At 35.1% G+C, this 19,628-nt stretch overlaps 1 protein-coding gene across 1 annotated transcript in view; it reads right to left on the minus strand.

Moving 5' to 3' along the window:
* Positions 1 to 3,001: 3,001 nt before the first annotated feature.
* Positions 3,002 to 19,628, minus strand: part of LOC134546317 (kinesin-associated protein 3) — a 134,848-nt gene continuing 118,221 nt past the window's right edge. Inside the window, exons 18-19 of the mRNA XM_063389056.1 lie at positions 12,827 to 12,874; positions 3,002 to 3,189 (exon numbers count right to left, since the gene is read on the minus strand). Coding sequence (XP_063245126.1) covers positions 12,856 to 12,874 — 19 coding nt within the window. The 3' untranslated portion in view covers positions 3,002 to 3,189; positions 12,827 to 12,855. The remainder of the gene's footprint in view (positions 3,190 to 12,826; positions 12,875 to 19,628) is intronic.

Raw genomic sequence — 19,628 nt, forward strand, 5'->3', positions numbered from 1 at the left:
AAAATGGTTGTCTGTAAAGTCAGTTTACAGACGATAGTTTAACGTGATGTCATAACAAAACATTGATGAAATTATTGCATACTTTTATGAATAAAATTGAATCATTTTTATTTTAATAATAAAAGAAAAAATACTTGATATTATACTAGTAATAATATTTTTAAAATGCAAGAATAATTAACCTTTATTGCCGAAAATGTGTTGTTGTTGTTGTAATAAGCAATGAAAACCACATTAACTTTTCACTTCACTTTATAAACAGTCGACGAAACAGTTCACGTTTAGATGACTTGTAATTAATTTTAAAAACTGGCGTTTAGCTATAAAGTTTAAATATAATTATGAACAAGTTTTCATATAAATAAACTGTAATCAAATATCTCTATCATCAATTATATGAATTACCATATTTTTTTAGTCAATTGTAACATAACCTTTTATTAATGAACTCGCCGACAGATGCTACTTTTTTTAATAATAAGGAATAAATACTTGAAATTATACTAGTAATCAGATTTTTAAAATGCAAGAATAATTAACCTTTATTGCCGAAATTTTTGTTGTAATTAGCAATGAAATCCACATTAACTTTTCGTTTAAATATCATTATGAACAAGATTTCATATAAATAAACTGTAATCAAATAGCTAACATAACCTACTATTACTGCACTCGCCGACAGATGCTACTTTTTTTTAATAATAAAAGAATAAATTACTTGAAATTATACTCGTAATCAGATTTTTAAAATGCAAGAATAATTAACCTTTATTGCCGAAATTGTTGTTGTAGGTAATAAGCAATCAAAACCACAGATTAAAATTCGTCGAGAATATTTTACGTTTTGTCTTCCAGTGCTCAAAATGATATTCAATTGTGGCCCCGGGCACGAAATATTATTTATAATTCATTAATAATAACGCCCCTCGTGATAAACAAAGGAAAATATGTACTAGTGAGTGCCTGGTTGCCGCGGCAGCTGATAGAGAGCACGATTCGTTCGGTTCACGTCTGTGACCGTAGATGACAGCACCGTAGGGGAATAATATTATTTAGTTTTTATAATACGATTTTATAACAAATACACATCCCAAATACACCAAACTTATTTATAATGTGTTACAATATTTTTTAAAACATTGTGCAAAAGATCCCGGGTGTAATTTGAATTATTATGTGTAACTGTAAAACACCATTGTTCGTACAAATAAAACGTATTTGAAAATTTAACATTGTTTTTAAATAACTGTACCGATTGTGCTGAAAATCGGTGGACGATCGTTAGATTATATAATATTAATAATTCAAACGACGAAAACATGATTGAAAAGTCAAATTGATGGTTGTTACAATCGAGTGGAAGAGAGATACAGCGCATGCGTACAATGAGCGTAACGGGACACATCCGTAGTGGGACAATGTGCGTTACGGGACACTTTTTCGTGCGTGCAGCCGGCGTTCATCGATTTATTATACGTCACGTCAAAAAAAAAATGTCCAAACAAAATTGTTCATTCTCAGAACTTGTTAGCAATGTACAAGAAATCAAGACATTAAGATAAAAAATATTCAAACATTTTTTTTAAAATTTAGATTTGGTTTCAAGCAGTAATTAAGTGCTTGATTATTTTAGGTATTCCCACTAGCACCAAGTACAACAAGGTTTCGAGAAGACGCATGTTAAATAAAAATAAGGATGTATCAGAACTGTTGTTCAAAATCTGCTGGGGAGTTACTTTAACGTATCTGTGTCATTAAGCTGACGTCCCGATGTGCCTCACGTCTCGCCCGGCCCCTCCCCCCCAATCATCCCTCGGTTTCGAACCTCCTGCCATCAAGAACCAGTGTGCGTGCGTGTGTTTGTCCGCCCTGCAAGAGACACATATATAGAGCCTGTGCCATGCAACCGTAACATAATTATTTAAATAAATTGTCATTCTTTATCTTTTCTTTTACTGTTCCCTACATAAGGACTGAGAAGCGCCATGCGGGGCAGGTTTCAGAACTACCCGATGCGGGTAGACTATTTTTTAACTTAAGTAGAAATTTGTGACGATTTTATGTAATATTAATTCAAGTAAAAATATGTTTAAACTTGTGTTAAGAACTGTAAGGGCTTTGCTCCGCTAGGTACTTAGTTCCTCCACATCATTGTCCGTTGCCTAATGGTAAATCCGAAGCTTCCTGCGGCCATGACATCTTGACCACAGCCCAGTCTTATCTCGATCACCACCCGGAGCAGGACGCAGCGACCACGTGTGATTCCTTCCCGTCCTCCGGCATTTGGGGACGCCTAGAAACCACTCTTGTGATTTCTTCTCGTGAGTGAAGGAACGTGCCCGCCGCTGAGAGAGGGTGGTTAGACTAGATTTGAGTCGTTAAGGGGTTGCGAGCCTCGTCGCACTTGGGCGTCACGACCCTGAGAGGGGATAGCCGAATCCACGTGCCCTTAAACCACGTGGTGGCGCTCATATTTAGTCGATGCTCACACACCGCGTGACTTTCAACCCCAGTGCAATACACGAACTAGATGATCAAAGGCTGTTCAATATTTTTTGAAGTTGATGTTCGGGAATAAGTTGAGAATAGCGTAATACAGCTTCTTATGTTGCAGTTACATGTTCCTTATATTCATTATTTTAAGGAAGTGAATATAAAGTTGAGGTAAAAAAACCTTTAGATTCCATGTTGTGTAAAGAGCCACTTCAAGATGGGTCTAGAAGGTCCGGACCAACAACCACATAATCACTTCCTCCACTAAACCAGTTTCAACTGGTGGATCTGCTATGTAGGAATGTGCTCAAATTTCCCACAAAATTTGTAATTAAATCTCTCTAAATTCTATGACCTTACTTCCTCTTACATTTGCTCACAATTATTGTGAAGATTGTGTTGTTTTATTGAGTAGGAGCACTAATTTTTACATCAGAACATTTCAAATATAAATTAAAATAGTGGGAATGATAGAGGAAAACATGCACAAATGAATAAATAAATCGTATGGTATTAAAAAAAAAGGAGCTATTCACTTTATTTTGAATAATTCAATGTGTGAATAATCAAATAATTTACACGGTTTACAATAAAAACACAAGTCAATTTTCTTGAATTACTGAATTATTACCCCAAGAGGACAACAGGTTCTCTGCCAAACAAAGCTTGATAAAGGGGAATCCATTGCACAGTTGCCTGAAACAAAATAAACGTAATGAACTTACAACTGTTTAAAGATTCGTGAATGCAAATCAATTTAAATTATTTTTGACGTGTAAACATCTTAGCTCTCGGTATATGGCATTTGGTAGGAGTAACTTATTGAAAATGGATGAACAGAAATGTAACACAAAGATGGCAGACCCACGTGTAGCAACATAAACCCATGTATAGTCACTTTTGTAACCATTAGGAGACATATGTACCAAATGTGCCAAATGAAACTTTATGATAGTGAAACTACCCTGGAATATATTTGGTAAACTAAAATACTAGCTACAGTAAAATGTAATCCCAAGTTTTCAAATACCTAAGAAAACTGGCATTATACTGTTTATAATAGTCTCCTTCCCAACCCCCAGCACTCCTGATGGCTTAGTGTTAAAATGCACAGTTGATAGGCTCAAGGGGTAATTTTTATTCTGGTTGAAACATAATCACTGGGTTACAAATATATATACATATCAGGGGCGAATATTCCATGGAACCAAGGGAACCACTGGTTCCCCACTGCTGACAAATAAATAAAATAAATATATTACTACTTGTCTACTGTCGTAAATAATTCAACTCGTATTTTTTGAACAGCTCACCCTAACACTTTGTGTAGGCGAGTTCGCACGTTGAATCTCTTCAGCTATCGCTTTATCTCTCTCACGCCTCTCTTTCTCTCTCAGCCTTCCCCGCTCCCATGTCCTCCTCCCCCCCCCCCCCCCCCCCCCCGGGGTCATCCATTGCTTTCTGCGCCTTCGCCTTCGGGTGTTTCCGTGAGCACTCGGCTTCGGCTTCCGACCTGAGGAACCAAGCCAGAGCCCAGAGGGCTGGTTCCACCGAGTGCCACGTGGTGTATTCTCTAGAGAAATTGTGTGCTTCGCGTTGCGTAAAATAACTCGCCTGGCAGCCTGAAAGCAGATTTACTGCGGTAAGAATACGTACTTTATAATACTTAATTACGTTCCAAGTTTTTGGTGAAGAGTTTCGTCAAATTCAAAAGTGGCCACATAGCTACAGCATTGTTGAACTCGCTCTTTGCGGTAGGCTCTGCCAAGGGAACCATAGAGTAAGTAAAGGGAGAGGCGCCACTCCCATAGTAATGATCGTTTGCTTAAATTTGTAAACAAAACCCTTGCGATCATACCATTTCTTTGCAACTTGACAACGAAAAAATTACAGCCAGATACAACCTGAGAAAGGTTTAGCGTGTGATAGTTGGCACCGTTGGCACCTTTGTAGTCGTCATATTTTATATTTTTTCGATAAAGGCTACTGATATTGTAAAATTGCTTTATGTTAGTCCTTATAATAGGACGTTAAACTATTTCCGCAAAAGAAAAAAAAAGTTATGAACTTAGGTAGTTTCGAACTCTCAATCGTCAGTTTCGAGATATGACGCCTTTGCCCACAAGACCACCAATCTATCTTCAAATAGATATAACAAGTGTATATACTTATACAATATTTTTCTGCACTAGTAAAGTCCAAATTAATTATATACAGTCAGATTGAAACTGATGATCGTTTAGTAATTAATTTTATTTCTGTTTATTATATTTATTTTCCATTCCATTTTTAATTTTTTTTTTTTTAATTTTCAACTCCAAAAACTACAGTAGCAGCCCTAGCAGGTAATATGGAGAACGACAGGCCAACGTGCTCTAATTTTCGGTTTCGGCAATATGCCACGCAGCATCTAGTTTTCAGTGACATTTAAAAAATATATACTTTTACTTTAAAATCCCATTATTACCACGAGACAATACAAAGATGGCCGTATATAATTATAATAACTGGATATGTAATAAACTAAAGAGATCAAAACTTGTAACTTTTTTTTCCGATGTTGGTGAAACATGGTATGATCTCATTTTTAAGGATTCAGTTTGTCCTATCTACTGTCACCCCCCTGAAGGGAACCAACAGTCTATTCTGCGGGCCCTGGCCATGGAGGGGATTTTAAGGGGAGTGCGGAGGGACGAAGCTGTCGCAGTAGGGGAGGGAGCGGCAGGAAACAGACACGCTTGTGACTGCGTGGTAGAAAAATTTTAGAGGTGTAAAAGTAACGAAAAAAAGCGTATCCGTATGTATTCGTTACTATAGCAATTAGTACTCGTTACTATCGTATCGTTACGTTACTCGTTACTTCTGATACCGCATAACATGCTATGTTATGTTGCAGCAACGAATTGCGTACGCGTACAGTATGACGTCGCGTAAATAATAATAAATAGAATATATACAATTAACAATATTTGATAATTAACAGTTTTTGTTAACCAAGAAACAATTAAATCTCATTAGAGCGGCTTCATTATATTATCTCTTTTAAGATAATAACAAGAAAAACGTGAAAATACGCGATACTAAAAAACAAAAACATACATATTTCTCATTAAGCCTGCCCCACACGACACCCATTTCCTTAGCAGTTTTCATGTAATTTTTATGCTAGCGCGCCTGCTCCCGTGTGGGTAACATTTCAGCACCCTTCCAAGGGGTCTGGCTCTGGGTATAAAAGTTTTCATAACAGAAGTCTTAGCCAAAACCGTAATAGAATGTGTTCTATTTTTCTGCTATACCCACGAGCTGGAGCCGTCAAGATGGCGGACCCACGTGTTGCAATATAACCCCGTATATAGTCTGTATTGTCAACACTAAGGGACGTAACAAATGTAATGGTATGCCAAATGAAACTTTATAATAGTAAAACGACTATGGAATATATTTGTTAAGCTGAAATTGCCACAGAAAGAAGTAATCGGAAATTTTAAAATACGTTATGAAAATACGTTTCATTTTATATTTCCCATTATCTCCTATTACTTTAGTAGAAGTTGCGGTAGCGTAGTGGCGAAGGGCACGATGGCAGTGGTAGAAGGGTGATTTTGAATGTGGTTCGAACCCACATCAGTCCAATTTTTTTTTAGTTTTTTTTTTTTTAAATAACAGATAATTAAATTGTACATACTGTGCTTTCTGCAAATATAAATTATTAGAATTAATTTATGATATAATATTATTAACTACATTTAGGTGTCTCAGTCCATTGATTTTATTCATAGTACTACCATTGAATATATATAACTTATAGAAGTCGCGAGGGGATAGGATTTATTATTCCAATTTTCGGATCCAAAACTGTGGTAGTTGTTAGCTCCGCCGCTAGACAGCTCTTCTTTCCACAAGAGGGTACTCGTAGTTACCAGCTTCCACGCCAGAGCGCTGTAGCGTCGCTTTTTTCAAGGTCATGCGCGTAATTCTCTGTCTCACTCTATCGAGAGGCGGTGCCTTTTGTTGAAATCCGAGCGCTTAGATACGGACGGGCGCAACTGAATTGGAGGAGTACGGCCACCGAAAAAAAAAGTGCGGTTAAAAGATGCCAACATCAAAATTTAAGTTTTAATTATAAGAAAACTACAGAAATTTCTTAAACGTAATAACGTAAATAAAAAAATAAAAAAATACTGACATTCGTAGTTCAGAATTTATAAAATGTTGTGTTAACGGAGTGGCGCATTGAGTAAAATGGCTAAACATAATTTGGAATAATTCTTGACAACGTTGAATGATTTTGGTAGCTATGAAACAACTATGGCTGCGATGACTGTTCAAACGCGTGCACGTAATGTTATTAGTAACTGAAACTAATGGTATGATGTCATACTTTGTGGCTATGCAGTTTATAATTTTTTTAACATAAGATGAAGCATTTTTACATAATGTTTTGGTTGTTTCGTAATTCAAAATAAATAATCTTAAACGTTATAAGGTGAATATTGCCAACATAGATCTGAAAAGTTAACGATTTACTATGTTAAGTTGCTTATAAATAACGCACATTTCCCGGATCTCCAAAGAAAATAAGAGTTTTTGTTATAGCATTTAGTTGCCACTCTTTATATTCCTTGTTTTGAGGTTAGATACACAAGTTATGCTCGTAAAAACGATGCGCAAGTATTTTGAATACAAATATATTTTCTTTTAATAACCGAAAGGTTAATATTATTTCCATGAAATATAATACAATTATTTAAACACAGACAACATATAAGAGCTATTTTTTGTTTATTATTCCATCTGGCGTGATAAATATTATATTTTAAAAACAGTTTGTGGATTTTTAATATAAAATAAATATTTATTTATGACATCAATTTAAGTTGTTCAAAAAATTCACTTTGGTATGAATTTAACCAAATTCATGTTATTCAGGGCAGAAAATTAGAAACTACCAAAAAAGATTATCTACATTGCTGTTTTGTGTAAATCTGTGCACGGACTTAGTAGGTGATATATTTATAATTCCTCATTTTAGCAACCCATTTTAACACAAGAGAAAAAGGATTTTATACTAACAATTATTATGTTAAACCATTAATTAGCAGGAAACATGTATGAATAATCTATTTAAATTTGCATTTGAACAGTGAATATTATTTTGCAATAATAAATATATTTTATCATCGTATATTACGGATGAAAAGTTTGTATTTCCATCTAATCAGAATAATTATGACACAGTTAATTAAATTGCTTTACAAGTTTTTATTCACATGAAAATCATTAAAAATTGGTTGGGAAGTTATATAAATATACAAAAACAAATCATTATACATACAATTTTATATCTTAGTGGATTTAAATTAATGGTGTCCCAGTGTCTACTGCGAAGAAAAAAATCTTGCGAAAGGTTTCCTCGTAATTGAAATTCGTCAAAAAAAATCTCTCATTTTTGGTGACATTTCTGACAAGTGGTACGATGAAATTTCAGACTGGCAAATGAATGTTGTGAAGCAATAAACAAAATATCACATTCGTGAACTATAAATGTATAGTTGTTTTTATTTTATAGTAAAAGTATATCTAATAACCCGTGGCTTTGCTCACGTAATTTCCGGGTATTGCTGATATTCTACCATTTTAAGAAAAGTATGTATTAAATTCCAAAGATTTTTGAAGAATTATACACAAAGAACTGTCACGTATAGAACATATTTAATAAATAAAAATATTTTTACGATTTATTTTTAGTTGGTTTAGCGTAAGCCTATTTTAACTTTTATTTAAAATTAAGTACCTACCTTATTTTCTATCTCCCGGTTTAGTGACTTTGAGAATATATTTTTCCTTGATGAAATCTTAACTCTTTTCCATCTGACGAAGAAGCCAATTAAAATATAAACTAAGAATCGCGCACTTATTGTATGTTAAGACTGCCATCGTTTTAAATTACTGTAATTTTTTTAGTTATAGACATGCTTAGGATAATAACATAATATGCTTTATTACGCATACATTTCAGTATTCATGAAACCAATGCATTTTTATTTGAAATGTAGAGCAGTTACCAAATTTCTTATCTCGCATATTGATTTTTTGGTATGGCTAGTATTACTTAAACTAAATTTTTGAATTTTCACTGATGTACTCTTTTCCCTTTTCTATGTGATTTAGAAAATATAGCAATATACGTAAACCAATTAAACCAAAATCATCCTTAATTTTTATTTCCGAAAAAAGTTAAATACAAAAAAATTTAATATGCGTATTTTATTATTGAATTTATATATATCTTGCCACTGACTTAGTGGGTTCCATTTTTTTATTTTTAAAAATAATATCTACCCCTTTTACTACTTAATAGATTACGTTGAATAAGAGAAGGTTGTTTAAGGTATGTTGATTTTCCTTGCCAATATCTAAAAGTAAATTTGTACAAACGCGAAATATAGTTTAAATAAGTATTTTACTTTTAAAATAAAACCATATTTTGAACGGAACACTGACTATTAACCCAATACAGTTTTAATAGCTAATTTTCACTTCACTCGGGTACAGAATCCCATCATTCAGTGATTTCCGTGGCTAGCTTCTTTTGGGATTTCATCATTCTCAAACGACGGTAAGGGAAGCTCCTCTTCAAGGTCGCCTAACGATACTGATAAGACCTGCCGGGTAATTTGAATCGTTGGTCTTGGATTTTCGAAGGGGGTTTGGGGGGGGGGGGGTGAAGGATGATGTCACGACTGGGCTGGTTAACCTAGTTCTGCCAAATACCACCAGGGGCGTATACGGCCGATACCCAGCGATGAAAGCGATCGCAGCGGCGGAGCTTGGAACTACAACAATTCTTCTGAGAAACCGGACAGAAAATTTAACCTGGGCTCGCGACTTCTATACATTATATATATTCAATGGTACTACGTACCTAGATTTATTTTTACTTTTAAAAAAGTAAAGTAAAATCACATGTTCACAAATAATTTAAACCAAAAGTTAATTTTATAATTAAAACGCCAACGTTTATTAAGAAACGAGTGTCCATAAATTAATAATGAATAAACTGATACTTCATAGCGACACACCTGTGAGGGTAAAAAAAAACATGCAAAATGTTTTTCTTCACCTAAGATTTAAATTTATTACGCGGTATGTGCGTGTTTATTTGTCTCACTGGGTTACAAAAAATATTAGTTACAATTCCTCTAATTATGTAGTTAAATATATAAGTAATCAATAAATCTTATATATAACATATATGAATCGGTAGCATTTTTTACTATTACAATGAAATTAGCTTGATTAACTGTATAATTAAATTAATATTAGAATTTAAACCGTACATAAACTACATTTAGTAAACCCAATGTCCCTTGTATCATTTAAATTTATATATTTTTAGATTTTGAAATTAACCTACAACTTAAAAATATATTTGTAATTCCAAAATTGCTCTTAATTTGTTTTTAAATACTAAACCAATTTTGTTATTTATTTGCAAATGAAAAATATAAGATAAAATATCAAATAATATTTCCGCAAGTTACATAATTTTTAACACAAACAGGTGTAACTTTCACTTTTTTTTCAGTATTTTGATAAGTTGACTTCGACAGGTTTATCCTCCCCTGATATGTTTGCTTTGGTCGGCAACTGCGTTGGCTGGTTTTCTGTTAGCATTCTAGGTATCGTGTGTATGGAGTTAAGAAATCTTTCTGCGGTTCTGCTATACAAATTTTTATGAAAATTTTTATACCCATGGGTATAACAGAAGTTATAGCAGAAAATGGGCATCGTGTGGGGTGGGCTTTAGTAAAAAATACTTTCTTACGTTGTTTCTGTTCCAATCTCAAACTTTGTCTACACAAATAAACAGTAAAAAAACTTGAACGACGAATTTCCAAATTATACTTTACTTAATAAACAAACATCGTTCTTTCTAACGTAAATTCATCGAATATGCGCGCGCATGCCTAAAACATACGAAAAATGCATCCGTGTGTGTGTAACGTTTCGTTACTCGTTACTAGATGGCACACCCGTTACTCAGTACCGAATACATACGGTTTGCTACAGCTCTAGAAAATTACTTGTTTCATCTTTTGGTGCTTAAGGTTTCGAACAAAAACGGGTTTTAATTTTGCAAGGTAGACCCACGCCAGACATGTCGTGTATGGTAACAAATGCTAATTCAAGCGGTGTGCAGTGCAAAAGACACTTCAAATCTAATAAGAGAAATAGCCGAACAAAATGACCATACATGCTCATGCTTGAAAGTGAAAGTTAAGATTATTAAATTCTGTGTGACTTTAACATGTATTGCATTGACTACCAAAATCATAATTTCGTGAATTTTGATATAGGTATGCTGGTGATGTGTTTCCGAGCGTATCTTTCAGTTTCACTGATTAAAATATCTTGCTTCGTGTAACGACGATTGCTCAAGTTTTAGTCATACCAGCTTTTTAATTTTATTATAATATAGGAAATGTTGATTTAACATTTTGAAGAGAAACTCTTAGGCCTAGCTTTCATCGACACTTAAAATTGTTTTGCTGCGGAAGTCGCCTTATTAGTCGAGGCAACAAAAGTAAAATAAATGAAAAACATACTAATAGACCCATTGGTCGGTGGTAGGGCTGTTTAAAGGTACAATTCATCACTTTTGCTTAAGTATTTTCCAAACTATGGGTTTTAGCAAAAAAAAAAAAAAAAACATTTTGATACAAAATTAAAGAGCATAAAATTTCCTACAAAAGAGATACGTTAAACCGCTTAAATAGCACCAATTTGCACCTTAAAATCAAATTTTTCCGGGGGAGGACCCCCGGACCCCCCACCTTAATAGGGGGTGATAGTGAACATATTTGGTTCCCCCTTTTTGAAATTCACCCTTCGCCACTGATACATATATGATTAAATTGTGCTATAAGTAAATATATATGAATACATAATGAGCTAAAGTTAGCTCTAACCGGCCGCCCAGGACAGAGCTTGGAACAACAGTCATTCCACACAACTACAGCAATTTTATATTTTTACAACAAAATGTGCGAAGATAACGATAGAGCAACCTTCATACATGTGTGTACTATCAATAAAAATTAAAACTAGAGTGCAAACCATCGTGCAGGTTGCACCAGGAGCTCTAATAGCCTCAAATGTGTGATTTTCATGAAATCTGCAACAAACCTTATTTTTTAAAACCCACTTTGCTAACTTTCTACACAAACAATAAATGTATGTACCTCCAATGGTGACGAAACTAATAAATTATTGCATCAGCCAACAGCCTGCCCTAGCACAAAGAACTAGCCATGCTACAAAAAATAATGGAAAGTTACGTTATCGCAAATTTTTAAAAACCAAGACAAATAAACAATATTATTATATGAAAGCCTCTAAAAACTCAAATAAGTATGCCAAAATAAGTAAAAACCCATTTCAACGACTTTTTCATAATTAAATAAACTATTCGAAAAAGAAAACTAACCTTAGCATTTACTACAAGATAACGTAATAAATTTTAAATTAAACTATTTATCAAATGGGAAGGGCAGTAACCTGGGTTGCTACATTCTTGGCATGTGATGCTGACCTTAGCGCCTCAGATAAATAAATTGTATGGCAACGCTATGGTGGGAGAGCACATCACTGTATATTTTACCTGCACAGCTGTCAAAAATTAATAACGTTTTGTGAAAATGACTGTATTAAGATCAAATTGCATAGTCAAGAACAAAAACTATATAAGCTGATCAAATGGACTACCTAGTACTTTATTTTTGAAGTCATGACAGCCCAAGTAGGACTAAGTGCTTATCTTGAACTCATGGAAAATGCAGCACAATTAATATAAGCAAAATATAACTGAATTAAAAAAAAGCCATAACAACCTCATTACTAATTTCACTGCAGGGTTGCAAAGAAGAACAAAGCTATAAAATGGGCACACGCGTGCAACTACTCCACTGTGTAAGTTACTTTGCTGTATCTTCCCAATGAACTGGCTATGGGGTTATGACATGACACCGGGGTTTGCATCATTTATTTCACAGCTTTTGTGAATACAAGTGGCTTTAGATAATTAGGTACTACTTCAAAATACAGTATACTTGGATAACAAATAGTTGACATCTATGAAAGAAACCTGCTGGAAAAAGTATATACCTAATTAACATTAATCATAAATATGGTAAAATATTATTTTATCTTAGAAATATATGCTCTTCAACAAATATAGACTGTACTTCAAAAATTTATTGTAAAAATTATGTTTTGAAAGTACATTATCAACTACTACTACTACTACTACTGATAGTGACAATAAACTCACATTTGTTGTGTTCAGTGCTGTTGGCCAAACTAAGTAACGTTTTTCAATCTGGAAAAAAAAACACAATACATACTACAAAAAATGTGTGCATGGAGTCTGTGTATGACAGATAGGAAACTTCTTGCTTCATATGTTATTGGGTATAGGAAACATATATATATATATATATATATATATATATATATATATCTATATATATGTATATGTATACGTGTATATATATGTATATGTGTGTATGTATGTATGTGTGTGTGTATATATATATATATATATATATATATGAGACACACACACATGCACGTGCACAGACAGACACACACACAAAAAGTATTTGAGTGCAAGTATGCTGCATCATTCCTACCTCTCCCTTGCCATCTCCTCCTCTACTGGTTCCCCCACCACATACCTAACTATTCCCCTCATGTGATCGGATGTTTCGAAAAATTGTAGCTCTCTCAGAAAAAAAGTTTCACCTCAACATAATTTGGCAGCTTTTGTTACAATCAAGACCAACAATTACACACCACAAACACACAAAACACACCACACCACACACCCCCCCACACACAATTACAATGTATTAAAATTACATTTCACAATTTGATCCAATTCAAAATTACAGTCTTTAATATGATTTGTGTTATAGAGAACATAAAAAATTTAGAATACCATACTGAAAAATTAATTTATGCTCATGAATGCAAGGAAAGTGTTTTACAATTGTGGCACTTAGCTCAATTGATAAAACATCAAAATGAGTAATTATTGTAACATTAAACTTAATTATTTCAGTGAGAAAGATGGTCTTTGAATACTGAGCAGTTAATTTGGCACAATAATTTTCATAGCAATTTTATAGCTTTCTATCTTCAAAATACATATTGACGTCAACCGGGCCTGCGCCCCAGAAGCCTGGTCAGCCTCCGCCACCTTTCCCCTCGCCCACGTCCCACTTCCCGTACTGGCAGCCGCTCCGTCTCGAGTACGTAGTCGTGTGTGTGTGTTTGAATAGCGCGCCACGGACGTCAAGAGGGCGCTGTAGCAGCAGTGCACCACACCCCTTTAACTAGAGATAAACATTGTAATTCTTTTTTGCTTATTTTTCCCCAAGTGGCGTGTGATGGCAGATCGGCCGGGAGTGTTTTATGTACTTTAAGTGATTAATATTCAGTTAAGGCATAAACAACGAAAAGACGTACCGAACATGCACGAGACAAACCGAAGTCCACCGAAGCCGGACTGGTTATCATTAATAATAAATTGTTGTAATTTTAGTTAATAATTTTTATCATGCATGCATTAGGTGTAATATAATTACTAAGAGTGTTTCATGTTTTACCTGTAGCTTCCTGTGGCACGTAATCGTAAATAAGTATGACGGTAATTGGTTAGGCGCGAAGACGCCATGTTAGGCTAGCAGAGCCCTGAGTTCACCCCAGTCCTTCACCAGCACCGACCAAGAGCAGACGTATCAGCACCCCGGGGACCTCACCGCTTGCCTGCACTGCTAAGTAATTCTGTTAAATCTTTATCATCTTATATCTTACGTTCGTAATTCCTCGGGGCTTCGCTCGGTCGGGGGGACTGTTTAAATAATTGTATGAGTGACCACTATAGTCCTTTTTATGCGAATTACCTAATTGTAGAGTGTGACCACGTAACCGATTCGTGCCGCAGGCATTGTGTGATATAATCAAAGGTGTAGGCGAAGTAGCAACTAATAAACCAGGGCATACGATTTTATTTGTATTTTTTTATTTCAACATCCTGAGTGTGACGGCATTTGGGACGCCGTAAGAGCCCACTGCGTAGGTGAAGAGCGTACCCGACGCTGAGAGCGAACCAGTGGCGAGTACTAGGATTGGCTTCAGGGGGGTTAAAATCACGCCTCACATGGGCGACGTCATGGCCCTGAAAACGTCTCTCCCGGGTCCGTGCCCCTTGCACGGTGGCGCCCACAAATTCATCTCAGTACATGTATCGACGCAAACCCCCGCTTAGCATGACAGTTAGGCCACGGCCATGTCAATATATAGATTCCATGAGCTTAAATGAGTTAAAAATTCCAGAGGATCCCCAGTTTGAAACTCCGTCCGCCCATCCTGACCTCAGTTTCCATGGTCTCTTTTGCTGTGTGTCACAGTCTCTTTATGCCCTCAATGTCAACAAATAATTAAGCCTAAATAAAAAAAAAATGTGAGTGTGGAGTCCACACACTACAGATGTGAAATTTATTACTTATTATTCCCAGATAGAGATAAATTACTAATATTTTTTAATACGAGAGATAATTGAGAATAGTAAGAACGCAGGTATGATCTCAAATGGAATAAGTCTTTTCCACACAAATAAATAAATTGTAGATTCTTTGACTAAAAAAATAAGTACTAAATTTTTTTTCTCTTACACTTAAAACAAACTTTGATTTTAAATAATTCTTAAACTTGAAGCTTGCCGATAATTAGGTAGTTTATGCAACTTAACGAATTATCCAAATGGACGTGTTTAGTCTGAGGTAGGTATGAGGCATGTGAAAGTAACAACATTGCATATAAATAGAACTTAGCTCAATGCTATTTTGTTGAGTCACAGTCACCCACACCTACTCTCCGATCGAGAAATATTCACGCCTTTTAGTTGAACTTAACATATTTACACACTCATAGGCTTGTAACTATAATACAGTGCGTGATTTAGTTAATGAAATAATTACCCATGTCACGCTAAAGCATGAAAAGAACTGTACCAGCAGAAATATTTAGTTACACAGCTAAACAACACACAACATTGTTTAACAATACTTATTTACACAAGTAATTAAATTAATAATCAGGGTGGCCACTCTTCTGGGATAATAAAATTCCTGGTTTTTTCCAGGATTTTTCAAGGTTTTTTTTTATCAATATTTGCATACAATTTGCATTTTTGTTACACAAAGCACACACAATATGATGTTTTAATTGGTGTTAAACAATAAACAACTTAACTATAGGCTTAAAAATTAAATCAATGAACTTGCTTAAAACAAAACCTACCACCAACAAAAAAATTTAAAATCTCACGTCACCAAAATTACTTGACACCAAACGCACGTGTTTTGCCCCTCTTGCGTGGCTGGCTATTGCTGTTCTTCCCATGCTACTGATATTGATTTTAACACTACACAAATTGCAAATGGCTTTGTCCTGCACTTTGGATCTTTCTCCACCCATTCAAACTCTTCTGTATATTTGTCATTGTATGTGGTGACCAAACTCTTTGACATTTTGATAGTCTGCGCAAATTACATGTTGGATTAAAAAATTCAAAACAATGTCCCGCACAACTATACTTTTAAAAAATTCGAGAAAAGTATCCGTGATACCGTGATGCAACAACATGAGCGCAAAGTAATATATATATATATATATATATATATATATATATATATATATATATATATATACATACATACATACACACACACACACACACACACATATATATATACATATACAAAACTAGTGCTACCAACATGCAGTGCGAGAAATTACAACATTTTCAGCTGTTGCTTTTGAATACAGAAACATAATAAGAATGGAAGTCTGAATTGTTAAAGGTTTCTTACGTACTACAAAAGATTTTAAATGCAATATGAACAAATTAACTTTCACAAAATATAGCTCATGAGCATACTGTCGTGCTTCGACGGGTGGTGAACGTGCTCTCGTTCAAGTTTCTCCATCATAGACTTTTAACAGCCGTATGTTATTGCGATCGTTACTTCATAAAAAAATTCCCGGTTCTAATAAAAATTCCTGGTTGATTCCAGGTATTCCTGTTTTTTTTTTTTAAAGAAATCCTGGCTATTTCCCGCATTTCCTGATTCATCGGTTGGCTGGCCACCCTGATAATACCCACATACATGAAAGAAAAATGTATTCTTTCAAATACGGCCAGTGGCACAGTGCCCAACAATAAGCTCAAACCCAGTTGTGTTGCCCTCTGCCCAAGTTGGGAGCCGTCAGGCGCAGGTGGGTCCCTACCGCCGCGACCCGCCTATCCCTGCAGCATGGCGGGGTTCAACCTGAGCCCCACGCCACCACGTGGAGCCCGCTCAAGGCTGCTCCAGCGATCACAGACCATGCCAACGGCCCCGGAGTGGGGATAGCGCGACGTCCACCCCCAAGAAACAACTGCGCACATGAAAGTGCACAAGAGAGCAAGAGTGCAAAAGAGCAAGAGCGCAAGTATGCTGCGTCATTTATACCTTTCCCTGCCATCTCCTCTCCAGATTCCTCCACCACACACCTAGCTATTTCCTCTCACGCGATTGAAATTTTTATAACGCTCAAAAATTGTTACCCCCTCAGCAAAGAAGTTTCACTTGGGGAAGAAAAAAAAAAGTGGTTGGATATTGAAGCGAACGACTGAAAAACATAATAATGCCAGTCAGAACAATGCTATGTGTTGTTACTGTTGCAAAGTTCTGCAAAAGAAACAGTCTGCAATCATACCTTCCCTGAACAGGAACCAAGCAAGTATGTAATAAGTATACTTCACTAGTATGTACATATGTGTTTTACTTATGATTCAGCCATTTCTGAACAGCGAACTTACCGGCGAAGCGATAGCTGAAGCTACCACTGTGGCGAGCACTGCCACAGTAAGAATGAGCTGATATCTAAGCATGTTGAAGATCAGTACCTCGTAGAAAGCGCTCTAAACTGTATATATACTACCTGTATGAGCAATACAGCTGAACAAACAGAATCGGCAAGTGGCCCACGAGGGAACTCGCAACTACATATTAGTGTTTGTTTCTTCATGCCCCAATTCACATCCCAGACTTTGCACAGGTGCTACTCACAGCTTGGAGAAACTGCAAACTTTATAACTGACACCACATTTCATTATTGATGTCGATACAGACATAAGTAAAAACTGTCCACAAAAAATTCTCTCATTTATACCTTCAACTGGTTAACATTTAATTTTTATCTTCAGTGGTGTAAATTTGTAGGACATTTGACAAATGAAATAAACTAATATTTAAACAATAAAATCACTGGCCATTCGCTAAAAGTTTTGAATGACTGTGTTTATGATTTCTTTGGCGATGAAAGGTTGTATATTTTTGAGGATTATCTGGTACTTTGAATTATCTGGCAATTTCAGTCACCTGCAGGCACGTCCCCTCGATTAGCGCCGACCGTCAGGGGTTTACAATGGCTTACCTCTCTCCACATTGAAGTCATTAGACAAAGGTGAAATGATGTGGATGGAACAGTGAAGGAATGCACTGGTGGGTGAAACAGGAACACCCTGAGTAAAACTATCGGCTCACTGCAATGTCTGCAGTGTATCCGAGTTGTGAAAAGTTTGTGGTCATCCTCTACTACTACTACTACTACTACTACTACTACTACTACACACACACACACACACACACACACACACACACACACACACATATATATATATATTAATGGTTTACACTTAAAAACAAAAAATTACATCAAATATGCCATTTTTAGATACCAGTATTTATAAATTTGTAGCAAAATAATAAAAAGTTAAAGACTAACATGTATATTTTCCTCCATATAACTGATACTGTGTATTATAGTATCCACTTCTTGACTGAATATTCAGATAAAAATTTCCAAAAACTTTCTGTATTCTTTTCTTGATATAAATTTTTACACTACGTAAAGACTACCAAGTTTATTTTTTACATATAATATATACATAGTAAATAGTTTATATATATATATGTGTGTGTTTTCAGTGTGTATACATTTTTCAATGTTTAGATTACATAGGTCTATGTGAACGTTAACTTAAAAAAAAAAATAATAATTTTTGAAATCTTACAAAACATTATGGTTATATTTATTTGAAACAATCACTTAAAACTTTTAGTACCCAGATTACATAAAACTGAAAAAGAGAACGCAATACATCCTCGGGGAGTAGTGATGTCAATGAGGAGCTACGCTTAAGGGCGCGGTTCAGGTGTTTTGAAAATTTTCTCTCCTTGCGATAGTTCACTGATCATCTATTTTAAATTGTGAAAACGTCTATTGCTGCTTATTCGAAGATCTATCTTTACTCTTGCAGTTAAAGCTATTACTAATTTGATAAAAATATTTTTAGCACTTAAAAGAGTACATAGAGAATGATACAAAACTGCTGTCTCACAATTTAGTTATTTATAGATAATTTTTCATTTATGCATGATATCCAAAAATTTTAAATGCATAACTTTTCTTTAGTATTTTTCGCGAAGGCTATCACAGATAAAATTGGTTCAGAGTGCTGCATTATTGAGAAAATAATTATTTTCTTTATTAAACTGAATACATGTTATTACAAACTCGACACTTTTAAATGCAAAGAAGTATTATTACTGCTGATATTGTAGGCTAAGAGGTAAAACAAGTTTTACGGATTACTTAGATATTTTGTATGTTTCGTTACTATGGTAATTTACTTCGCTACAATTAAAACAAACTGTGTTCCGCGTGCCTCAATGGTAAACACAGTTCTGTTCTCGTTCACTAGAATGCGCGGGGAGTGTTGTTGACGGAACGGCGGTCCAGCAGGTAGTGGACGATACTACAGTGTTGCCGCCCGGTTCCTTCGCCCGTTCTGTTCGCGGCTGGCGAGAAGAGAACGAATTAGTATCAAGCAGTGATTTATGTAACACTTTCTTAGGTGCTATTTGGACGTAAGATTTGCTTCCCAAACTTCAGAGATTTTATATGAATTGTTTGCTACCATAGTTAGCCGATACAAACGTAACAAAGGAAAATCTATT

This window comes from Bacillus rossius, chromosome 1 (assembly GCF_032445375.1).
Source record: "Bacillus rossius redtenbacheri isolate Brsri chromosome 1, Brsri_v3, whole genome shotgun sequence".
Lineage (NCBI taxonomy): Eukaryota > Metazoa > Arthropoda > Insecta > Phasmatodea > Bacillidae > Bacillus > Bacillus rossius.